Source organism: Rhinolophus sinicus, chromosome 1 (genome assembly GCF_057876585.1).
Source record: "Rhinolophus sinicus isolate RSI-liver-muscle chromosome 1, RSI-T2T, whole genome shotgun sequence".
NCBI lineage: Eukaryota > Metazoa > Chordata > Mammalia > Chiroptera > Rhinolophidae > Rhinolophus > Rhinolophus sinicus.
This window is the reverse complement of record NC_142501.1, coordinates 64,915,774-64,940,613: the sequence shown is the minus strand read 5'-3', so window position 1 is coordinate 64,940,613 and position 24,840 is coordinate 64,915,774. Positions and strand designations below refer to the sequence as shown.

The window sequence follows — 24,840 nt, the reverse complement described above, 5'->3', positions numbered from 1 at the left end:
TTTGGCATTTATGACTTCGATCATTTGAATCTATTGGTTCACGTTTACCTTTGTATTAATTTTGTAAAGATGGGCTTACTAAGCAAATGAAAAATATAACTCCTTACTTCAAAGAGGCTTCAGAAACTGGCCCAGTGCCTGACATAAATATTTACTGAATAAATTAATGAATTTGATAATATTGTACGGAACACCTGCTCCAAACCTGGCACTGTTCTCAATGGCTTCACACACCTTGCATCATTGCATGTCTCTGAATCTCAGGCTCCTAACTTCTAGAAAGAAAGAGTTAAATTAAGTGTGCTCCTGGGTGCCATCAGCTGTAAGTTCTATCATTTGCAAATTCCTAGACAGGGCAGAGTGTTTAGAGCTCTCCATCCTTAAGGAATAAAAGGAAAGAAATCCAGCAAGGATTCTGGAAGCTGTTTTCCACGTTAACCGAGGAAGTCAGAAACAATAAACTAGGCTGACATATCACGTTTGAGGACATCTTCATGAGAATTTATATTTAAAAAAAACAACAACAACCCTTGTTGTGGGATCCAAGTGGATTGGGTCTCACGCCCTCTCACTATTTGTGACTTTTTGTCACATAATTTCCCTGAGGTCATAGTTTTCTTAATCTGAAAAATGAAGGGGTGAGTTTTGTGTTCATGCTAACCTAGCACTCTTCCTGCTCAAGTGTTGTCTGTGCACGAGGAACATCAGTGTCACGGGGAGCTGGTGATACATGCTGAATCTCAGGTCCCTGCCCAGATGTGCTGAATCAGGATCTTCATGGTAAGATGGCCTGGTGACTTGGTTGCACCTATGTAACCCATCTAGTACATTTCCCTACCTCAGTCTCTCTAAGAAAGGTTATGGAAGTTAATGTCCAATTTTACAAAACCACATTTCTTTTAAAAAATGCTCTGAGGCTAAAGCTTCATTAAATTATCTCACCTTTCCTGATAACTGTGTGGGTAGGTATGAGTGCGTGAGTGTGTGTAGGACTCTGTACAATTTTTAGGCCTTTGGTAAATTTGTTATCTCCTGTCTTTTTACACCTAGAGATTAGCAACTAACTTTATGAAAAGGGCATATGTGCTTTATTCAGTTCATCCAACAAACATTTATTGAGCAACTACTATGGACCAGGCCCTGTAATAAGGACTGGGATACAAAGATACCATGTTTCCCCAAAAATAAGACCTAGCCAGACAATCAGCTCTACTTTCTCTTTTGGAGCAAAAATTAATATAAGACCCAGTCTTATTTTACTATAATATAAGACCAGGTCTTATAATATAATATATAATATAATATAATATAATATAATATAATATAATATAATATAATATAATATAATATAAAATAAAATATAATACCGGGTCTTATATGAACTTTTGCTCCAAAAGATGCATTAGAGCTGATGGTCTGGCTAGGTCTTATTTTTGGGGAAAAAGGGTAAATAAGAACTCTTTAAAGAAAACCACCTAGTCTGTTGGGAGAGGCAGACGAAGAAATCAATACCATGAGATAATGCTATGATGCTGTGGTTACACATAGGAGGGTCACCAAAACCATCTGGAGGAGTCAGAGGCAATCAAGGAAATGATGCTTGTCTCTGGGACAGAAGGGGAAGGAGATCTAGAGGCAATGATACCTCACGCTGAAGCCAGACTCCTGGGAAGAAACCTCCCAAAAGGGAGTATGAGTTGGTGGTAGCTGCAGAGAGAGGAGGAGGTAGATGGATGGAGCCTTTAGAGACATGGCCCTGGGGCGCAACCAAAAGAAAAAGTACAAATGGTGCCAGGGACACACTGGCCCGAGAAACAGGCTTGGGTTAAGCCACCTCTAGGACACCCACATTCTCTTTGTTGGATGGCTTTCACCAGTACTTAGCTTCATTTTTTTTATTAGACCATTCAACTTATCAGGAACCTTGAGATTCAGGAATCAGAACTAGTGGGCAGAACACAACTGGAGGAAATGGAGAAATCAGGTTATTTTCTTTAAAAAGTCCCTGTAATCTAAGCTGCAAAGTAGGATTCACCTTAGATCCCTCCTTCTCCCCTATTTCCCCAGGCCTGCCCAATGTATCCCTATATTTGGTCCATGTCATCTCATCTCTTAGACATACCTTCTCCTTGTTGTCCCCTTTGCCTCTGCCCCACCTTACAGCAGTGGTTCTCAACACTGGCTGTACCGAGGAGCCACCTGGAAAGCCTTTTAAAATACTGATGCCACCACCACCATCACTATCTGACCTAACCAGAGACTAAAAGGCTCATTTTTCACAAGTTCCCTAAGTGATTCTAATATTAGGGTTGAGAACATTGGGGTAAGCCCTCTCCATTTCTTCGTGTACAGATCTGAAACATCCTCCTGCCAGGTCTTTTCACCTCCAGTCTAAATTCTCGCCATCTTTCCTCCGATGCCCCTGCCAAGTTCCAGTCCATCCTCTAACCTGTAACCCAAGTTATTTTTCAAAAACACAAATCTAGTCTTTTCACTCGCCCTGTTCAAAACCATCCATGGACTTACCCTGTCTTTCCAGTATCATCATCAGCCACTGCCTTCTGACCCTCACAGTAAACTCTGCTCCACCGAGTGATGTGTTACTCACGCGTAAGATGCAGGCTTCCATGCCTGGGCCCCTAGGCCTTTGCACCCACTATTTATTCCACCCCCGAAGATACTTCCCCTCCCTCGCTGCCTGCCAAAATTCCACTCATCCTTCAAAATCCAGCTGAAAGGTCATTTCCTTTCATCTACTTTTCCATTTGTTTATTGCAGAAATGTTTATTGAGTGGTTCTTCTGTGCCAGGAACTCTTCTGGGTGCTGGATGCGCCTCTCCTCTCGCTATATTTTATGTGCTCCCATGACCTTTTGGACAAACCTCCGCTACAGTACTTCTCACACTGCCATTTAATCTTTTCCTTAGTTGGCTGTTTCCCCCATAAGATTATGAACTCCTTACAGATGGAACTATGGCCTTATTCCTCTTTGCAAGCTCAGTGCCCAGCACATAGAAGGAGTTCAGAAAATGTTTACTGACTGTTGATTGACAGGGAAGAACATGAGCAGCTTTTTTGGGTGTGTGGTGTGTACCTGTCTCTTCCTGATTCCTGAGTTAGATCCCTTGATACCCTTTCTGCTTCACTGGCTGCAGTCTCTCAGCTGTCTCCTAATCTCCTACTCTGATCATTACCTTGCTGCTCCTATTTGAAGCCTCCTCTTTTTCACCCTCCTGAACTATGATAGAAGGCAATTTATAAAGTTGCATGGAATGCCAATCTGTGGCTTAGCTTGTGAAGTTGCCTAGAGAGGGCACTGTCCATCCTAAAAAAATCCATGACAACTGGAACAGCCCAGCGCACTCTGACCATTTTAAGCAAGGCTTTTCAGAAAAGTCTTCCTCATGCAATACATCTGGGGATGGGAAGAATTAAACTTCCACATTCCTGCAAGACAGGCATTCATTTCTCTACTCACCTGAGGTCATATATCTTATTTCCATGTATGAAATTTTATTTTCAAATATACCTCTTTTAAATGGTGATGAAAAATGACACATTGTAATATGAAATATGAGCAAATAAATGGAATTGATATCCTGTAGTAGTAATTCTTTCCATACCTGTTTCAATACTTTAACGGCATATGTTCCATTTTGGATCTCCGCTCTGTATACTTCAAAAATCTCCCCTTCTCCAATTAGGAAGTCTTTGTGGAAGTTTTTGGTTCCTTCTATGACATTTTCAAAGCTGATAGAGGATTTAAGCAACATTCCTTAGGAAGGAAAGTAGGGAGAAGATAAGTTACCTTTTCTCTTTTTAAGAATCAATGCCACCATTATAAAGATAGGACTTTCGTATTAGAAACACATCAGAACCCAGTGGAAAGTCAGTCAGGTAAGGCCCAGGCACCAAACTGAAGCCCATCACGTGCTCTGTGCACATCTACTCAGGTCTGGCTCCCACCATTCCACAGAGCAAATGGCTTTTTAGTTATATGAATAATAGCACTATGATTCTATCGCCTTTCCAAAGAGATCAGCCAAAGAGCTTAGTTGGGAAACTTTTCCAAGATTCTATTTGTTAGTCATTAGAACTATGAACCTAAAACCAGTTAAAAATAAAAAACTACATTAGTGAAAATCTTGTTATGACTGAAAAACTTTCTCTAAGCATGACTGATGGAAACATGTTGCATGAGCCAAATTCTCTTATCAGAGCCTAACTTTGTCTATTTTTCCACATTCAATGTTTGATTGAGACTTTATTGTTAAACCTTAAATAACCAAAACTTTGCTATTCTCTTCTGAACCACATAGCGGCAGAGATTACGAAAGGCAGCCTTAATAGCCATTAAAGTTTATCTGAATGATTCCCAGGTGGAACTAAACTATTTTCCCTACTAATAAAGTAGGAAAGTGGACCTGGAAAACAAATGGATTTTCATAGTGGCTTTCAGAACTGCTCTACAAACATCTCTAAAGATCTCTGCCAAGTGATATGCAAATTTCTAAAACAATATAAAACCCAACATAATTTTTTAAATGTTTGCCTGACACATAAAAATATCAAATTTCAGTAATAGAAAATAAGAAATACCCCTAAGTGAGGAGAACACAATTAAGTTCTTCATTGGCCAATGGATTGTGAATATAACAAAAACATATCATCCATCAGAACTGTGTCAGTCAAAATCAGACATATTTCAATATATATGAAAATTTTATTCTGAATCTGCATATTAATGGACAGTTGTTGGGTATTTCTCCCTCTGAATTCACTTAAAGGAAAGCATGATTTAAAAAGAAGTTAGAGTGTTAAAGGTATTTTTTACCTTTTTTATTATGTTCAGGAATAAGAACATTATCCACTGTGACTTTGGCTGTTCCCTAAGAGAAGAAATACATATTACAGTGATTGCACTTCATAAGTCTAGAAAGAACATAACCTCAACAGAAATCCAAAGCTCCCGCTGGGACTATACAGTTCAATGGAGTGAAATCTAATTTGGAGAAAAGCTAGTAGAAAGCAAAGTTGTTTTATTTTATTGTATTCAACAGTATTCATTGCCATATATATTTAAGGCTTCCAGATCAACTGTAAAAACTTAAGTATCAATGTCATAGTCAGTTACAGTCAATTTTAAGTGACTGCTATTGCTATAAAAATGATCACTGCTAATTTGCTTTAATAAAAACTAACAGCAACATGCAAAACACCAACTAGAACAGGAAAATTAAAAGCTGAGTTAAGACAAATGCATAACTCACAGCACTCTTAGTAATTCTAAGTCTCATCTCTGACAGATCACTAAAAGGAAAAAACTCTTAACTCCAAACATTTACATGTCTCTAATTTTCTGCATCTCCAACTAACGAAAGAATAATGAGAGAGTTAAGGCTTTTCTACTTTAAAAAAATGTACCTGCAAGTCCAGCATTTTTCTGTCTCATAATTTCATTCCTTATGCTCAATTATATATGCAACAGAGTTCTAAGATGATTATCTATGCATATATACTCTACCTTGGAGAATATGTTTGGAAATCCATCTCCCTGATGACTTCGCTCTGAAGGATTCAAGACTGCTCCTGAAAGAGAAATAAGGGAAACTAGATACAAAACCATTTGCTGTTTCTAACAAACTTTTTTTTTCCTTTCTTAGACTGTGAAAATAAATGCCTTGATAGTAATGTTCATTTCTAAAGCTCAGTTTCATTCCCATTGAATAGTTACAAATTTATACGTGTGAATAGCTTTCTAATGATCAAATATTATACAAGCATACTTTGGTTCACTTAATCTTAAATTATTATTACACATTATTAAAAATATTAAAGTATGAAGTAGAAAATTGAAAGGAAAAAGTAATATTGTTATCTTTTTGCACACATATTTTAAAACTTTTTACAATTATGGGATTATATCTCTCTGGGTTAGTTTATTTTTTATCCCATCTTGTGCCATAAGGTATTAGAAGTATATGTGTGTGTGTGTGTGTGTGTGTGTGTGTGTGTGTGTGTATGTGTGTGTGTATCTACCACAAACACCTACCACCCCTCCCAAATTGTAGACTATAACTTCTGTCTGTTATAGTTCTGTCTGAACTGAGGTAGTCTAGGTCCAAAAGATTCCTACAAAAGACTAAAACCCTGAAATATTTTTCAGTCACTTCCGACATTTTGATCCAGACTTTAAAAACTTCTTATTTTATCCTCTAATTTTTCTTAGATTGTGTTCTAGTATTTCTTAAATTATTTTGCTTAGAAGACTGGCAACAAAACACAATCAACTGATAACAAATATCCTTGAACGTTATAAACCTATTAGACCTAATAGACACCTATAGAACATTCCATCCCAAAACAGAAGAATATAGTTCACAAGTGCACATTGAATATGCTCCAAAATAGACCATATGTTAGGTAATAAAATGAGCCTCAGTAATTTGGAAGGGTTGAAATCCCTCAAAGCATTTTCTCTGACCACACCAGAATTAAGGTAGAAATCAGTAACAGGAGGAAATTTGGGAAATCCACAAATACATGGAAATTAAACAACACACTCATAAATAACCAATGGATCAAGTAAGAAATCACAAGGGAAATTAGAGGATACTTTGAGATAAATGAAAATCAAAACACAACATTTCAAAACTTATGGAATGCAGCAAAAGCACTGCTTAAAGGGAAATTTATAGCTGTAAATGCCTACCTTAAAACAGAAGAAATGTCTCAAATCAATAACCTAAACTTACACCTTAAGGAACTAGAAAAAGAAGAATAAACTAAACTGAAGGAAGCAGAAGGAAGAAAAGAATTAAGGTTAGCATGGAAATAAATGAAACAAAGGCTAGAAAAACAAAAGAAAAACAAAATCAATGAAACCAAAGTGGATTCTTTGAAAATATCACAAAATTGACAATCCTTAAGTTAAACTGACCAAGAAAAAAGGAAGGCTCAAGTTACTAAAACCAAAAACAAAAGCGGAGACATAACTATCAACCTTGCCAAAATAAAAAGAATTATAATGGAATACTATGAACAACTACATGTAAAAAAAAATAGCTAACTTAGATGGCATAAACAGATTTCTGGAAAAACAAATTACTGAAACTAACTCAAGAAGAAATGAACTATCTAAATGGACCTATTACAAGAAAAGAGATTAAATTAATATTTTAAAACTTCCCACAAAGAAAAGTACAGGTCTGGATGGCTTCATAGGTGAATTCTACCATTAAAGAAGATTTAATACCAGTTCTTGACAAATTCTTCCAAAATAGAAGAGGAGGTAACAATTCCCAAATCATTCTATGTGGCCAATATTTTCCTAATACCAATGCCAGACAAAACATAACAAGAAAAACTACAGACCAATATCCCTTATGTATAAATGCAAAAATCCTTAACAAAATATCAGCAAACCAAATCCAGAAACATATAAGGATTACATAACATGATCAAGTGGGAAATCTAATATTGGCTTAATAATCTGAAAATCAATCAGTGGAATACAACATATTAATAGAATGAAGAACAAAACTTGTAAAATCCTATAACCTATCAGGGTAACAACCATTGGAATAGAAGAGAATTTCCTTAATTCGATAAAGGGCATCTGCGAAAAGCCCACAGATAACATCATACATAATTGTGAAAGACTAAATGTTTTCCCCTTTAGATAAGGAATAAGAAAAAAACAAAAATACCTGGTCTTGCCACCTCTAGTCAACATTAAACTAGAAATTCTAGCCAAAAATTAGGCAAGAAAAAGAAAGAAACATCCTGAATAAGATAATGTTGTATAGAACAAAAGTTAAGTTTGGGGGCTGAAAGGACACTAAAAGTCATTGTCCTTTCGTTGCTCATAAAAAGAGAGGACAATACTTCATTGTCATATAAAATGGAAGATTCAAACGGGTCTCCTAAGAAGCCAGTGGAAAGCTATGGATTTCATGTCAAAACTAAAAAGCAATTGCTGATCACTGAAATATAAATGCAAAATGTGGTAGGTAAGGACATGCAAGCCAGAAATAGGATGACAGCACCCAAGTTTGGATGCTTTTGAAGATTCACAATAAAGTGTTGGGTTTTCCTAAAAAAAAACAATGACAGCAAAGTAAGGATTCTGGTTTCTTGAACAACTTGGTTATGTCCTGGTATCTAAGGGAAGGTTTCAAGGATGTGAAGAAACTACCTAGTGGCAGCCACCAGAATTACAGAAATAATGACTAGAAGGAAACACAAGGCATTTCTCAGTAGGGCTTGTAAGAAAATCCAAGTCTACAAAGTGGTGTCCGGAGGTTGGCAAATGAAAGGTAAAAAAATTTCTCTAAAATGAAAACAATCCCACCAAACTGAACAATTTTAAGAAAAGGTAGGCAAAAATGGATACTTTTTTGGATAACTAATAACTCTGTCCATGGGAGCAACAAAGAAAAATGAAATATTTTTATGCATTTTCAATTAGGAGCTCCAACTCCTAAATCAGTAAGTAGCTATCATAGGAGACATCTATCTGTTCAGCAGGTCACACTTAATGTTTCCAATAAATCAACACAATGCTGTTTTTTACAGGCGATACATTTAACATTTTCAAGATAATTCAAAGCATCCACTCAATAAATTGCAATTAAGTAATGCTATTTCCTCAGCAAAGGACTCGAGCAAATCGCTATCCTCCTCTTCATCTCAGATCTACCTATCTCCTGGTACTAAGGCAGTAAATAATTGTCTTTTCACCACTCCGTTAATCTCCCATTTTAAAAAATGAAATCAATTTTGCATGTGCAACAGACGAGGAGTCAGCCAAGAATGTGGAATTTTTGTCTACTCCCAGTCCAGATCATTTTCTGTTGCATAAACAAACAACATAGAGAGTGAAAGATGCCCTGAAATCTATTCCAGAACACTGAAGTATAAAACATACCCATGTGTCCTATCAAAATGGTGTGAATTTATATTGTGAACAGTAAGTCGTGTGGGTGGTTTCAGCGGCTGAAAAAGGCTCAGATAATGAAAAGGCATTGAATTTATGGTTCCCAGGGACTCATTGCGTTTGACTTGATCGGTCAGCTTCATAGTGAAGCATTGTGCTGTATAAAACTAAGAGAAGAAATAGTGTGCAAAAGACAGAAGGGATTAGCCAAGTTCTACAGATAATATCATGGTGGAAGCCTACTGGAAACTGTCTAACATTCCATTAACATGGAAAACCAACAAAATATAAGTCAATCTGAAGCCACCTACAGTTTTCTGGTACAAATCTCTCAGGATTTCTCTGTCTGTGCAAAGCTTCTTTGGGTAATAAGGTAGAGGCTCAAGTGTACTAAGTATATTATCAAAGAGCATGTGCGCAAATATACAGAACTAAAAATATGCCCGAATGAAAAAGGCAAAGAATAAGGATGTTGATTCAAAAGAGTTTCCAACCTGAGAGCCCTGAGTCTATAACGTAAGACCCAAGATCACTCAAGATCATTCTTGTTGAAGTGAATAAATGTAAAGTGAAATAACAGAACAGGTGACATTCGGAGATTATTTTATTGACCAAGATTGAATGGACAAAACTTCATGAGCTTTACTTCTCAGGCTACTCTAAATGTAAGGCATGACATAACAGGAGAAACAAACAAGACAGAGGGATGAATTAGGCCACCATGGAGTGGATGGTAAACAGACAGGGCAGAGTTAGAGACCACGGGATAAAAAGAGCAGTGTGAATAAAAGAGAAAGCCCAGGGTTATTCTGGAGGTATCATTTGCATTAAAATACAGGGGGGAAATCCAATCGTATTTTAAATTTCTAATCATACGATAAAACAAATTATAGCATTATCTATATTTTACTCATATTGTGATTCTGACTATGTTTATAAGTCAAAGAGTTTTAGAGTTTTGGATCAAGAGAGCTGATTCGCTTAGCTAAGAATGTAACATTTAAAAGACTGTAGTTTGTGGGTGAAAAAATTTTTTTTTAAACCCTAAACTATAATGTGGTAGAAAGGAATGTCTTGTATAAGTTAGGTAATAAAGAGTCACCAAAAAAATAATAAATAAACTAAAAATGGGAAGCTGTATGGACCCCTTCATAAAAGCCACAAGTAAGGAATCAGCGGCATATAGAAAGATCTGTCAATATCTTGGATAAAATGCAATATTTACATTTACAAATTACAATTTCCTATAAAATAAACCAAGAGCCACATTGTAAAATTCAGTGTTTACCATGGTTTGCAATTAAATGGATAACTCGATGATGCCCCATCTCCTGGAGAATCTGTAAAAGGTCACCGATGGTCTTGTTTTTTTGAGCCCAGGACCAAAGTATTTCTCTTGTTCCGCTTTTACCTTGGTCTACATATTTTTCAATGTGACGGACGTCCAGCCAGCTGCTTGCAAGTCGCTCCGCTGTGGAAATTGCAAAAGGAAGAACCAAAGAACAGTTTATTTTATTGGAATACTTGTTTTGGTGCACCTTATGTGTTTTATTTAATTTTGTTGACAATTTTTTATTGTGAATTAATTTTAACATATACTCCTCACTCAACTTCCCCTAATGTTAACATCTTATATAGCCACAATACAATTATCAGAACCAATGATGACTAAACTGCAGACCTTATTTTAATTTCACCAGTTTTTCCACTGTCGTTTCTTTCTTCTAATATCCCATTCAGTTTCCCGCATTGCAATTAGTTGTGATTTCTTAATCTCCTCCAATCTGATATTCCTTGCCTTTCAGGACAGTGAAATGCTATTGCATCCTTCTCGGTGTGTAATATAAGACAGTATCAAGTGTCTTATCAATGGTGATATTACTCTTGATTGCTTGGTGAAGGTGGTGTCTGCAAGGTTCCTCCACTATGAAATGAGTTTTCCTTTATAATTAATAACTTTGTTGGGGGAGATACTTTGAGACTATGGCAATATCCTGCTTCTCTTCAGATTTTGCCCACAAATCTTTGCCTCTATCCATGAATTTTGTTTATCATAATTATTACTGTGGGGTTTGCGCAATGGTGGCTTTCTATTTTTCCTCTCTCCTTCTATGTTCACTAACTGTAATTCTTCTTTATGAAAGTGCTATCCCTTCTTCCCCATTTGTTTAATTAATTTAAGTATTTACATTAGTATGGACTTGCGGATATTTATTTAATTCTGTAAGTTAAAATCCAATGCTATTATTATTAATTTTGTTGCTAACATTGTTCCAGATTTGTCCACTTAGGTTGGCTCCTGTGTTCTTTTGACAAGCCCCATCATTCTGGGGAGACTTCCTTATTTTCTGGCTGCCAAGATGCTATAGGCCCATTTTGTATTTCCCCTGCCCCAGCCCTGTAATTAATTACTTTTCCAAGGAGACCTTGTTCCGTTTATTGGATAATGGAGTTTAGAAGGCAGGATCTAGGTGCCAGATGTGCTTATTTTTGCCAGGGTTCCATTGCTTCTAAGTCCTCCAGACAGATATAGCTAGGAAATATTGTATGTGCACTAATCCACATATCTACATTTCTGTCTGTATGCCTATTAAAAAACCACGATTTTATTTCAATATCTCTGATTCCAGGTCAACACCGTATGGTACTTTTTCATCTTTCTTCATTTATAATTTCATTCTTGAACAGGGAGAAATTTTGCTCTCGTCTAAATAAAATATATTTACGTTTGTTCAATTCTACCATGTACAGGACGTACTTTCAGAATTGCAAACCCATACCCCTGTGAGAAACACACGAACTAACCAAATTACAACATTTTTGTACCATTCGTTTCGTCCTCAGCCTACAAGTGTTCCAGTAAAAGCCTGCTTTCCAGAGTTGCTTAGGGGAGTTTTTCCTCACTCCCTTCAGTGTGGTTACTCATCTGTAATACAGTGAGGTTCGTTGGTTGAAGTTTTTACGGAAAGCTGTTTTAAATTTTTGTTCTATGCTATCTTGCTGCGGAACATTTTAATCACTTAAAAGCTAGTATCTGGATAGGATCAAGGAGGTGTTCTATTGGGATACTAGGCTTTTAATTGTTCAATAACAGTGTTTATGACTTATTTATGGTATAAACATAAATATCTTAAAGCTGTCCTGAAATTAAATGACTTTTTATGGTGCCCTGAGTCAATACGATTCTTCAGATAAAAAATTATACTGCCATTCTGCATATCTCCCACCTTTTAAAGTGTATTTTAAGACAAATGAGGGAGAAAGATAACACAGGCCAGATAGAAGCGTGGCTTTCTTGTGCTTGGAACAATACCCCCAGATTAGCCACGCACTAAAATGAGCAACATTCTTTGGAGCTAGTGATGGTGATGGCAGCATTGTCTCAGGCCTTTACCCTCCAGTCTGAAAAATGTAGGAAGCCAGACTCAGGTCTATGTATAAAACCCCACTGTCACCTGAGAGTGGTTGTGGGGACCCCCAACACATCAGCAATAATCAGGAACGGGAATCAGTCTCCTCTCCCTCTGCCACACACAAATTTGGAAGCTAACCTCCAGCCATAGCCATGGCAACCTCACTAAAAAATTCACCTATCCACCAATGACACTGTCCAAAAGCTGATGTTTTTTTAAAAGACGAACAGGTGCTCAGATCTGAAAAGAGCAATAAACCCTAGGGAACTATCTCCTGTTCAGTCTGTTGCAGACACCAAACTCTTTATTTATTTATTTATTTATTTATTTATTTATTTATTTATTTTTCATTCTTACGAGCTGCTATCCAATTTTCGTGCAATTGAAACAAGACATCAGACAGGCAAACATCTTCTGCTTTATATGGCACCCCACCCCCTACATTTTCTGTCCTGCAAAGATTTCCTGGACTATTCAGTTTCCTTCCACTTTATATTCCTGTTGACATAAGTAAATGCTTCAATTTTGGCAGAGATCACAATATGAGACCATTACTGCCCCTCTTTCTGTGAGCCCAAACTTGACTTGGTAGACAGTACTAGCACCCATCAATATTTGCGGTCCTCTACCCGTCAGAGAGGATTAGGTTTTCCTGCCCTTTAAGGTTAGTTATACTTATGTGTTTCTTCCAGCCAGAAAGTGAAGAGCCACGGTCCACTTCACTAGGCTCCCATTCCTGCCACAGCAATGGCAGAAGCACATGTTGATATGGGGGTGCCTCAAGAGCAAGGCAGCCTGAGATGCTGGGCCACCACATGGAGGTCAGCTGTCCTGGACTCTCAGTGATTTTACCATGAGCAAGAAATAAACCTCTGCTATGTTAACCGCTGAGATTTTGGTGGTGTTTGTTACTTAGTCTATCCTGACTACTACACATGGTTTTATCTTGAATTTTCTGTTATTTCAGTCACATCTTATGCCAGAAGAGAGTGAAAGGGAGTGGCAGCTTTTCTGAGTCCATAACAAACAAGGGAGAATAAAGTTGAGGCATTCAATTTGAAAGTATGCTTACTTAAGCCATAGGGGTAAAAACAGCTACAATAAAAGGTCTGACATCATTAAGTTGAAATGTCTTTGTCCTTCATGTTTTAAGCTCTGGCAAGAGTATATTCATTCTTCATCTCTTTGAGGATATGATGTCTCATAAAGGGACAAAGACTATCCAAATGCCAACATATGAAAAAGGAACCCTCATACACTGCTGGTGGGAATTTAAATTGGTACAGTCACTATGAAAAACAGTATGGAGGTTCCTCAAAAAAATTAGAATAGAGTTACCATATGACCCAGAAATCCCTCTTCTGAGTATATACCCCCAAAATTTGATAACATTTATTCGTAAAGCTATATGTACCCCTATGTTCATTGCAGCACGATTCACATTGGTCAAGACATGGAAACAACCGAAATGTCCTTCGATAGATAATTGGGTAAAGAAGATGTGGTACATACTCGTATATATATACTCATATGTTTTAGATAACTTATCACTAAAAAAAAAAAAAAGGGGGGGGACCTTCAGAGCAAAAACATTTACAAGACATGGTAACTCTAATGTATTTCTTTTTGATGATATAATCTGCCTATTTAGGTGAGGCACCTTTTTCATAAACATTAACTATTTCTAAAAGTTCTTGGAGGAAATACTGCAAATCAGTGTAGTTCAAACACTTGTTGAGTATATACTGTGAGGCAGCAGTATAGTAATTGCAGACATCCATTGTGAGTGGAGCATGAAAAGGGGTCCCACACTGAAGATGGGGTATCGTGGGAGGCTTCCCAGAGGAGTGGTTTCTGGAGCCTGAGCCAAGTTTAAAACTACTGAGTCTTTTTAAAGAGAGGCCAATTCTTAAGGAATTTCAGTTTGAAAACAAGACAAAAGGATGAACTCTGAGCCTCGTGGAGTCTACTGTATTCTAAGGAAAAAAGCTGCCAGTCAAGACATGTTGGGTTGGTAGTGGCTCTGCCATTGACCTATGGTACAAGTGCAGGCCAGACACAGCCTCGCTGAGCAATCTCAAACTTCTCACTAGTAAATGTCTTTTGAAGCAAAGCTTCCCAAAACATGTAGTAAATTTGGTTGCCCTTCCCTGACCTGCTCATTATATGAGCACTGACTTTAAAACCCCTCCAGTCTTTAAAATACTTCTTAGTTTCAAAATCAACATTCCAGTGAGGCAATGCTAAATAGCAAATGTCAGTAAAGGGAAAGTTTCGGTTTCTACTTTTTCTATTAATACATTAATTGGCTAATATTTATAGAGTACTAAACATAATGTACCATAAAAATGAATAATTAATATTTATGTAACATACAACAGGATTTTCTTTCTTTCTTTCTTTCTTTCTTTCTTTCTTTCTTTCTTTCTTTCTTTCTTTCTTTCTTTCTTTCTTTCTTTCTTTCTTTCTTTCCCTCCCTCCCTCCCTCCCTCCCTCCCTCCCTCCCTCCCTCCCTCCCTCCCTTCCTTCCTTCCCTCCCTCCCTCCCTCTTTCTAGATAAAACCGTTCCCTCTACTCTTTGAATCTTTGGGATAAGACATGCACATAATTTAACAGGGATGAAGAAACATGATGTCCTTACGAGCTACCACAGCCAGAGAAGGAGCATCAAGGTGATGGGACATCAGCAGGCTTTGCAATGGGTGGTCTGGGGCAGGTTTAAGTAGGCTGAGGAAGAGGGAGGAGCCTATCAAATGGGGAATTGTTCCAGAAATGAAGAAAAGGACAGGAGGGGGCAGAGGAGACCAGCATGCTTAGGGCAGAGAGCTCATGTTGAAGAAAAGGTGAACAGCTCCAGGAAGTCTCCAAGTTGCCTTTGCAGGAATGCGCTTAGCACATTACTTATTTGCTGAATGGCAGAGAGGGGCCCTGAGTGTTTGTTGTTAGCACAAGAAGCGAAATTTTACTGTGCAGGTAGTTGGGCCAATCTAAGATTTCTGAGAAGGTGATATAAAAATGGAAGCTTTACTTTTTGGAAGATCCAATATTTGCACATAAAAAGGTATAAACATTTTATAGCTCACAATTCTCACAGTAGGAAGGGAATGGTTCATAAGTACCAAGGAAATTTGGAGTTAACTTTTCAACCCCTAGGGGATGTCCATTTCCCACATAATTTGATTCCCCGTGTTTGTTTTGCTTTTTTTTAATTTCTGAATTTCCCTTTTAAAAGTGCAACAAGCCATGATTCAGTGCTCTCTGTGGCTGAGAAATTGCTAATGTACGGTGCTCTCCCTTGAGCACATTTCTGAGATTTAGCTGGAGGGTGAATAAACAGTTGCCAAAAGAGCTGGGGTTTTTACTTCCCTAACGCTGACCAGGGCAAAGGGTTCTGAGTCTGCACTAGCTCTAAGCAAAGCTACGTCAGGTTAAGGCACTTTTCTAATGGTAATAGTTCATGGTGTGAAACTGATTGGGTTGAGTTAAAATGGATACTGCACGCCCCATCGCTCACAGGACTAGAAATGAAATGTGTTTTCTCTTTCTCTAACTGGTGACTCACCGCACAACCTGAATCGTTTTTCTCCAGTGATGATGCATTCTGAATAGAAACACCACTAAAGAGTATTGTTAGCATCCATACAATGTGTAATTGATTTAGATCAAATTCTATAAAATAATAGCTTCAATTTGATGCAAAAGGAGGCACACTCTTGATCTCAATTCCCCAATAGTCATAGTTTTCTCTTAGCCTTCCTAATTTTTTCCCTTCCAGAACACAGAACTTTGTTTATTCACAGAACTAAGCAAAGAAAGAGTAAGCTTCTCAATGACTGACTGGACTGTGTTGTTAAAGTTAAGAGCATTCTACATGAAAAGATAAATTAAGAAAAATATGTTGTAACAAAGCATTGTTTAAAACTACTTTATGGAAGGCAAATCTTTTGCTTGAAAGGCATCTTGGCAAAATGTAAGCCAAAAAGTCGACCTGAGTTCATAGATTAGTTTATCTGACGATACGGATTGCTTAATAATCTTTCAACGTTCAAAGGTGCTCAGAGGCTCTGTTTTGAGAGGCAGGACTCTAGGTAGTGTAAACCGCTGGGGAATTCAGCTGCAGAAATCACGCTCCATATGCAAATATGTGTCTGAAGGGGTTTTTTAGAATAACGCAAGACACCCCTATTTGGAATCTTTTTATTTGCATTTAACCACATGCTAAAACCCTTAGGAAATGAAAATTTCAGTCTCACAAAATTTGTTTTGAGATAACATAATGGGGACAAGAAAATATGCCTCTCTTCTTTCTTCTTACAAATGCCAAGAAATTAGGCATTTTTGAAAAAAAAAGAGCATTTAAGATTGAAGATATTTTAAATTCCCAAAAAACTAAAACAAATTTCAAAAGTGAAAGTTAGTTCAACTCCTTTTGCCACACTATAGCATCAATATCCACTAAGAAATTTTCCAAGAAATAATGCTTATCCGTACTTAGGCGTATGCGTACTTGTCACCCATACCTCTGTAGGACTCATATTCCATAAATAGGAAGGGGTGTGAGTGATTTTTCAGGTATTCCCTCACCTGCCCTGCTCTCTCAATCCCAGACCCAGGTGAGGACCTAACTACCTCTAACAAAGAATTTAAGAACAGTTCACCCCCAACACCAATGTTTCAGTCTGGAACTCAAAGCTGTGTAATTCCATACCCTGGTAATGACCAGTACTATTTCCCCACGCTACTGTCCCTTGTTAACTTTTTTATAGCATCTGTATAGCTCTGTTGCCTACATTAAATTGGAAAAGCCTTACAAGCAGGGACCATGACGTTGTATCTTGTACAATGCTTTGCCTAGAATTCTGACCATGAGGGTTTTGGATGTTTCACAGACATCTGTTCATTCATTAATTCACTCAATCAACAGATATTTACTGAATACCTACTTTGAGCCGCGTACAATTTTAGATGCTAGAGGAACAAGCAGAAAACAAGCAAACAAAAATTCCCTGCCCTCCCTGGATATGAAGCTTATATCCAGATGGACAATAAACAAATAAACAAAGATAGATAAAATGTGTGGGGAATGGTTAAGTGACGTGGAGAAAAATAAAGCAGGAAAGGGGCGTAATATAGCGTAGGGGTGTCGATTTTAAAGGAGTGGTCAGGGTAGGTAACAGTTAATAAAAAACATGAAGGACGTGAGGAAGTAAGCCTCAAGATTACCTGCAAGAAAAAACTTCCTTGCACGTCCAAGGAGACAAATGTCACTGGCTAAAGTCAAGCAAACAAGAAGGAAGTGAGAAAAGCGATGTATGGCTTTGGCATTTACTGTGAGATAGGAAGTGACTGAAAGGTTCTGGATAGGATAATGATACAATATACTTTCCATGCATACTTTACTCATGGACTGCGGTGTTGAAAAGAGACTGGAAAAGAGCAAGGGCAGTAGCAGGGAGCCCAGACGGGAGACTGCTAAAATTATCCAGGTGGGATCTGATGGTGGTTTGTACTAGGGTGGCTGTGGTGGCAGTGGTGGCTGTGGTTAGATAGATCCTGAAGGCAGAGTCAACAGCATTTACTGAGAGACAGGATGTGGTTTGCGAAAGCAAGAAGTCACAGAAGACGAATATTTTTGGCCTGAACAAATGAAGGATGGGACTGCCATCAACTGGGATGTGGAAAAACTTTTGGGGAGGGGAGCATATTGAGTTGGTGTTGTCTGTCAAACAGGCAAGTAGATGGATAGTGCCAGAGAGAGACCCAGGCTAGAAAATTTGGAGTTATTAACACATAGATGGAATTAACAAGACTGGGCATAGTAGATAAACAGAAGAAAAGGGGTCCATGGGGGCAATCCTAGAGGCACTCGAAGAGATCAGAGAGGTGAAGAGGAAATTGCAAGAAGAGAAGAACATGAAGAGAGTGTAATGTTCTAGAAGTCAGGAAAGTGCTTCAAGGGGGAAGGAGTGGTCAACTGCATCAAATACGATGAAGACTGAGAACTGACCATTGGATTTAGCCACAGTGACCTTGGCCGAGAGGAATTTCAGTGGAGCAGTGGTGGGTGAAAACCTCATTGGAGTAGGTTCAAGGGAGAATGGATAAAATGGAGCATAAATAGCCCCTTTGAGGAATTTTACCGTAAAGGAGAACAGAAAAATGGGCAGTAACTTAGAGTAGAAGTGAGATCCAAACAGAACATTGTAAGATGGTAGAAATAACATGGCGGTCAAAAGAACATAAGCTCTACTGCACTCAGGGAGGGGAAGCATAACTCTATATTCCTTAAGTGTGGGCTGCACATAGTAACTTCCTTCCAGAGAGTGTAGATAACATGGAAAGAGGGGAGGGAAAGAGTAATTTAAAGTGTAGAAACCTGACAGACGCTACCTCAGCTATGATTAACATCGACAGTGGTAAGTCAACAGTGACATCATGTACACCTGATGTGATGTAATGAAAATAGTCCTTTACCTCTGTAGTCTACCTTCCCTAAAATCCATAACCTCAGTCTAATCATGAGAAAAATATCAGAAAAATCTCAGTCAAGGGACATTCTACAAACTAGTAAACCAGTACTGACCAGTACACCTCAAAACGGTCAAAGTCACCACAAATTAGAAAAGTCTGAGAAGCTATCACAGGCAAGAAGAGCTGAAGGATACATGATGACTAAATATAATGTGGTATCCTGGATGGGATCCTGGAAGAGATAAGTGACAATAGGTAAACATGAAGGACATCTCAAAGAATGGACTTTATTTAATAAAAATGTGTCAATATTGTAACAAACGTACCATACTAATGTAAGATGTCAATAACGGGAAAACGAGTGCGGAGTATGTGGGAAAGTTACAGAGTATAGAGGAACTCTTTGTACTATCTTCTAAATACTTCTGTAATTTAAAATTGTTCTAAATAATAAAGTGTAGTTAAACATTTTTTTAAAAAACAACAACATAGGCTCTGGAGTCTGACCATCTGGTTAGAATCCTAATCTGCGATTTACTGAGGTAAGTTACTTTGAGGTAAGTTACTTAAATTCTCTGAGAGTCAGTTTCACTGTCTAGAAGATGGAATTTGTAAGAGTACTGACGTCATAGAATTTTGGGGATAAATAAATGAGAAAATCCATGTAAAGTGCTTAGCACAGAGTGTATGACAAATAGGAAGCACTCAGTAGATGACAGCCATTATTATTATTATTATTACTACTACTATTTTAAATCTTTATTAAATAGTCAAATATACATTTAATGGGATTTTTCATTTAATTTGTATTAAAGTGATTAATAATTTCTATAATTTTCTTCTCTTTCTTAAGGGGAAGAAAATTGAATACAATCCATTACATAGTATCTGTCAAAAGAGTTTCCTTCTCAGTGCAGCATAAAAGTTGAGAGCTTACAGTGTGAACTGCTCCAAACAATTTAATTTAAATGCCACTTTGCGGCTTAAGCTCCTACTTTCATTATAAAGTCATAAAACGATCAACATCAAACGGAGAACATAGTACCTTGTGATTAAACTGTTTTTAATAACAATATTGATAAAAATGATTTGAAGATCAATGTAGAATTTGTTTAAAGATACAAAGAATTAGTGGAGTAGTGAAAGAGTGTGGTAAAATAACTATTACAGTAAGATACTATTAAAGAAAAGAATTTGGACTAAGCAGTGGCCCCCAAACCAGGCTCTACATCAGACTCACCTGTAGAGCTTGGTAAAAAACAGAAAGGTGTTGGCCCCTCTGTGCAGATTTACTCTATCAACAGCTCCAGATGTGGGGCCTGGGCCTTTGCCTGGGCACAGGTGATTCCAGTTTGTGAACAACCAGTCTTCTACCTTATTGTATACACACTGATCATATCATATAGGCTGCCATATGATCTGTCATTGTTGGAGCCGCCTTTGTAAATACGGGCTGATACCGTATTCACCACCATCAAGAATCATGATCATGATCAGCTAGAGAGACTCTCACCTATTACTATTACAGTTGTGTTTGATATGGAATTTGGGTCCTTCCGTATCTTCAGGCTCAGCTGTCTGAGCATAAAGGGGACTATCTCCTTGATTCTGTGCTCTCACACCCTCTCCTCCTCTTTCTGAGGTCAAGTCTTTCTTTTCGGTATCTCTTCCCCTCTTTCTCCTTTCACGACGCCAACAGAGAAACTCAGCATATTTAACACAGGCAGTTGCCCTCAACTACCCTGAACTGAGCTAACCTTCCCTTCTTGCTGAGCCAACAATTCAGGAAGCAGCTGGGGTGTTCCAGGTCTCCTTTCAGAGCTATGTGGCCCAAGCAGTCATTAGGCACAACCCTTTGCACAATGAACTGTAGCTGGAGAATCAAGAAGTAGACATTTTACATTCTTCCCCAATGAGAAGATAAATATGCAAATGGCAATGGCCAGACTATATGTAAAAATGGAATTCTGGCCCATAACGTGCATCAGCCAGCCCAGGAAGCCAACCTACCATCTACAAGAACTGGTCTGGGAAGTCAAATTACTATCTGTAGAAACTAGCCCAGGGAGCCAATCTACTATCTATAGTAACTAGTCCAGGAAGTCAAATTAATATCTGTAACAACCAGTAACAAATTTCAATAATAACCACTGTAACAATCGGCCCCAAACGGTCTGAACTTGATTAATATCTGACGGCTTCCCTAATTTTTGCCCCTGCTTCCAACTTAGGGCCAACTGGAGAAAGCCAAATATGCACCCCTGAACAATCACACAGAATCCCCCACTTTTAGTTAGCCCTTCTACAGTTTTCTCATGCCAATAGCCTACAACCAGGGCATACCTGAAGCTGCCTCTTTTTTCCACTATAAAGCTTTTCTACTCTTCTGCCTGCCTTTGTGTCTTTGTCAAATGCAAGTAATGGTGGCTGACTCCCTTGCTTTGAATGAACAGCCTTTGCTTGTTCTCTTTTGGGTGGCCTTCAATTATTTCCATAACTAGGAAAATGGGGCTGCATGTTTTAAATGGCTCACTGAATCGTTGTCATGGCAGAAATGGCTGTACCTTAGGGAGGCTGTAAGATGTAGCAGACAGAGCACAGCAGTACTTGTAACTCTGAGGAAATCATGGTTAGGAAGTGGGAAGTATAGAGGGGCTGTAGGTAAGGGCACAGGCCCTAGATCCAGACTGCCATGGCTCAAGTACTGGCTCTAGCTGTGCCAATTTGGGCAAATTACTTAACTCATCTGCACCACAGTTTCCTCACCTGTTAAAACATTGGTGATGATAATAGCACCTGTCTCACAGGGCAATTGGAAGGGTTATATGTAACAACCCATGTAAAGTATGAGTATCTGGATTGCAATGGGGAGAGAGAGAGAGCAGGGGAGGGGATAGGAAAGGAGGGGACAGGAGGGGACAGGAGGGGACAGGAGGGGAGGGTAGAGGAGAAGGGAGAAGAGATTCAGGAACACTGGGCTAAACTTCCTGTAAAGCAACAGTGACACGGAACTGAGTACTATGTAACTGCATACTACGTAACTGCCCCTTTTAGATGAGACATATCTTCTCCCATTTTCAAAGTGTCCACCAACCTGCTTCACTCATTTATACCTCCCCGGTCCCATTTGCTACCCAATAGACTAGGCTAAAAACATTTTCTCTCACAAATGGAGGGAAACCAATGGGTGCGAAAACTGCCAATGCCATTATCCATTTCAAAAAGATCAGGTGTGGGAGGGATCTTATCCCTCAAATGCATCCTGGAAATCTCTATGTTTTCCAGAAATCAAAGACTCAAGTATCCTTTTCTGAGGGTTTTACTTAAGGGTCATAATTTTAAAATTATAGGGCTTATATAAACAATTTTTATATAACTAGAAGCCAAACGCCACATTCCAGAAAGTGTGACCATATTTAACAACAAACAAAACTTTCCTCATAGGTCTTCTGCTATTCTTGGTAAGATAAATAGCTATTTCAGAGAATTAAGGCTAAGTTGTTTTGACACAATTGTGTTTATTTTCAACTAAAATTCAATGTGGCATCATGGAGTATCAAATCTCACCCAAAACGCCTGTACTTAACATGACAAAGATTTCTGTCTGAATCATTTCTGGTGATCACACTCAACACTTCCAACAAGCAGTTGCACAACCTTCCAATGACTGCATACAATGGAATTCTGACGCCAACTTTGGATTGAAACAAAAAGCCATTCTCTAGCATAGATCTTCATTCCATCAAATTGGATGACTATGATACATTTAATTAAGAAAACTGGGAGCCACGTTAAATACAAATAGTATTTTACTTCAGCATTTCACCCAAAATTTAGTTAAGGTGGGCACTTGGGAGTGCACTGAAAACACCAAAGGATAAATATTAAAGTTATAAAAATGTTATAATATGAAAATTATATTCTAGGGTAATTTAGCAATGACAAGATATCACATCGCCTTTCGGATTTTAAATACTCTGAACCAGGGAAGGCAGAAATAATTGATAAACATTAGATGGTTTTACTACGTAGGGTAACTTTTGCCCAAGCATCCTCTCACTTTATCTTCCAGCGCTAACCAAAGTTTCTTTGAAAGAGAAGGGAGGGCTCCTGGGAGGCTCTCTGAGAGTTTTGTGTCCTTCCCAAAACAAGGAAAGGGCAGTTAGCCCGCGGGAATCCCCCGGGGGGCGCGCCGCTGGGGTGCGCGCTCCCCGCTGTCCGGGACCGCGCAGAGCTGCCCGGCCGCGCGGGCTGCAGGTCGGACAGAGCGTGCGCGCGGAGGCCCCCACCACCCCTCGCCGGGCCGCGCCCGCCGTCGCCGACCGCACTCACCCAGGCCGCGCCAGCCCAGCGCGCCGTCGCAGCTGTCCAGGACTGCGCAGACCTGGCCCAGCAGTGCGGGCGGCAGATCGAACAGGAGCGTGTGTACCGAGAGCGCGCCGCTGGCCCCGCAGTTCCCCGCCGCCGCCGCCCAGGCCATGGCTCGGTTGCCGGAGACCAGGGGCCCGGCGGAGGCGGGATGCGGAGCCCCGGTCTCTGCGCGCCCGCGAGGTGCCGTTACACAACCGCGGAAATCCTGCTTCCACGACCGGGGCCAAGACGGCAGAACACGCCGAGCCGAGGCCCTGGAAGGGGCGGGCCCCGCATGACGCAAAGCACCACTCCCCAGAGATGTCCACGGGGACGCCCAGCCTTGCCTTGGGGTCTCCCTGCCTCGCTGATTCCTTCACGTTGGCTTTAAATTTGGGGCAGTCCTTTCATTCCTCTGGCATTGGGACGTGACTGACGACACAAAGCAACGAGTGAGAGCTGGAGAAAGACCAGATGCAGAACTAATGGAGAGTCTGCCACCCCCTCTGCCTGCCTGCCCTGGCCTGACCGTGTCTTGGAGTGGATGGACATGAAAGCTGCCATTACTTCTTTAAAAAGTTTATTTCGTTTTATTTTGGTCAGAAACCCAATACATTAAGGAACACTTGGAAAAAAACAGAAAAATTAAGAAGAAAATAATCACTCATAGCCCCACTCAGCCAAAGACAACCAACAACCACTCTAAACGTTTTGGCATATTTTCCTTCCAACTTCTACTGGATTTAAACAGATACATGTGCATGTATGAAGTGACTAATGGAAAAGATGAACACGAGAGAACAAAGCAAAATAAAATTGTGGTCATTTTCTTCACGAAGCTGCTGCCCATTCTACATACTGCTATTTGGTTTTACTGTGTTCTCTTCTCTCTGGGATTTACTGATGAAACATTGTTAGACCACCTTTTCCTTCTTCATTTTGCTTTCAACATGGAGGTTAGGTAAAACTGGCCATTGTTTTGAAATCTTCTACCGTGTATGCTGTAATATCCACCCCCCGCAGGCATGAAACAGATGTTCTGATAAAAAAGAGGAGATGCTTTGAAAGTGGTGAGAAAAATCCCAACCTTAAAGCCTGGAAGGCTGTACAGTGACTATTCACTGAAAAACATCAACACCTATTTGAAACTTCAAATTTGTAGTCTTTGGGAATGACGCCCCCTAGAGATCAACCGTGATGGTATGCTATCATTTAGTGCTCTTCCGGAATTTCCCAGTTGTTCTCAGCTAAAGTATTCCACAACATATATTTGACAATTGGTAAAGGCAATACTGTTTGGGCAAGAGTTTCTATATCCCTTTGTTCAAATGGCTAAGATTTTAGTGTCAATCTGTACACGCTTAAGAAGCTCTATACCTCTCAAAGGGATTACCTGAATAAAGTGAGAAATGGAGGCAAGATACGATTAAGTAATAATAGGTAGCTTTTGAATTGCTAGGACAGAGGAACCAAGGTCAGATACAGCAGCCAGGAAATCATTATGGGAGAGTGAAGCAGTCAGCAAGACCAGATTTTTCTGATTTACAAAGAAGCCAGAATTTTATGTGAAAGCCAGATTATATGAACTCTATATAGATTATGTGAAATCTCTTGTATTTTCAGTGTTGGTAGTTAGTGCCAGACCATGCTCTCTCCCTATTCCCTAAA

At 39.0% G+C, this 24,840-nt stretch overlaps 1 protein-coding gene across 2 annotated transcripts in view; it reads right to left on the bottom strand.

The window, feature by feature from the left end:
* The window catches only part of IRAK3 (interleukin 1 receptor associated kinase 3), a 56,031-nt gene extending 32,588 nt beyond the window's left edge, over positions 1-23,443 (bottom strand). Inside the window, exons 1-5 of one of the 2 annotated variants that reach the window (XM_074325455.2) lie at positions 23,155-23,443; positions 10,350-10,409; positions 5,525-5,589; positions 4,835-4,889; positions 3,624-3,775 (exon numbers count right to left, since the gene is read on the bottom strand). In XM_074325455.2, coding sequence (XP_074181556.1) covers positions 3,624-3,775; positions 4,835-4,889; positions 5,525-5,589; positions 10,350-10,409; positions 23,155-23,302 — 480 coding nt within the window. In that variant the 5' untranslated portion in view covers positions 23,303-23,443. Of the gene's footprint in view, positions 1-3,623; positions 3,776-4,834; positions 4,890-5,524; positions 5,590-10,226; positions 10,410-23,154 lie in introns of both variants that reach the window. The other variant, XM_019732439.3, reaches the window with a different exon arrangement.
* Positions 23,444-24,840: the final 1,397 nt, after the last annotated feature.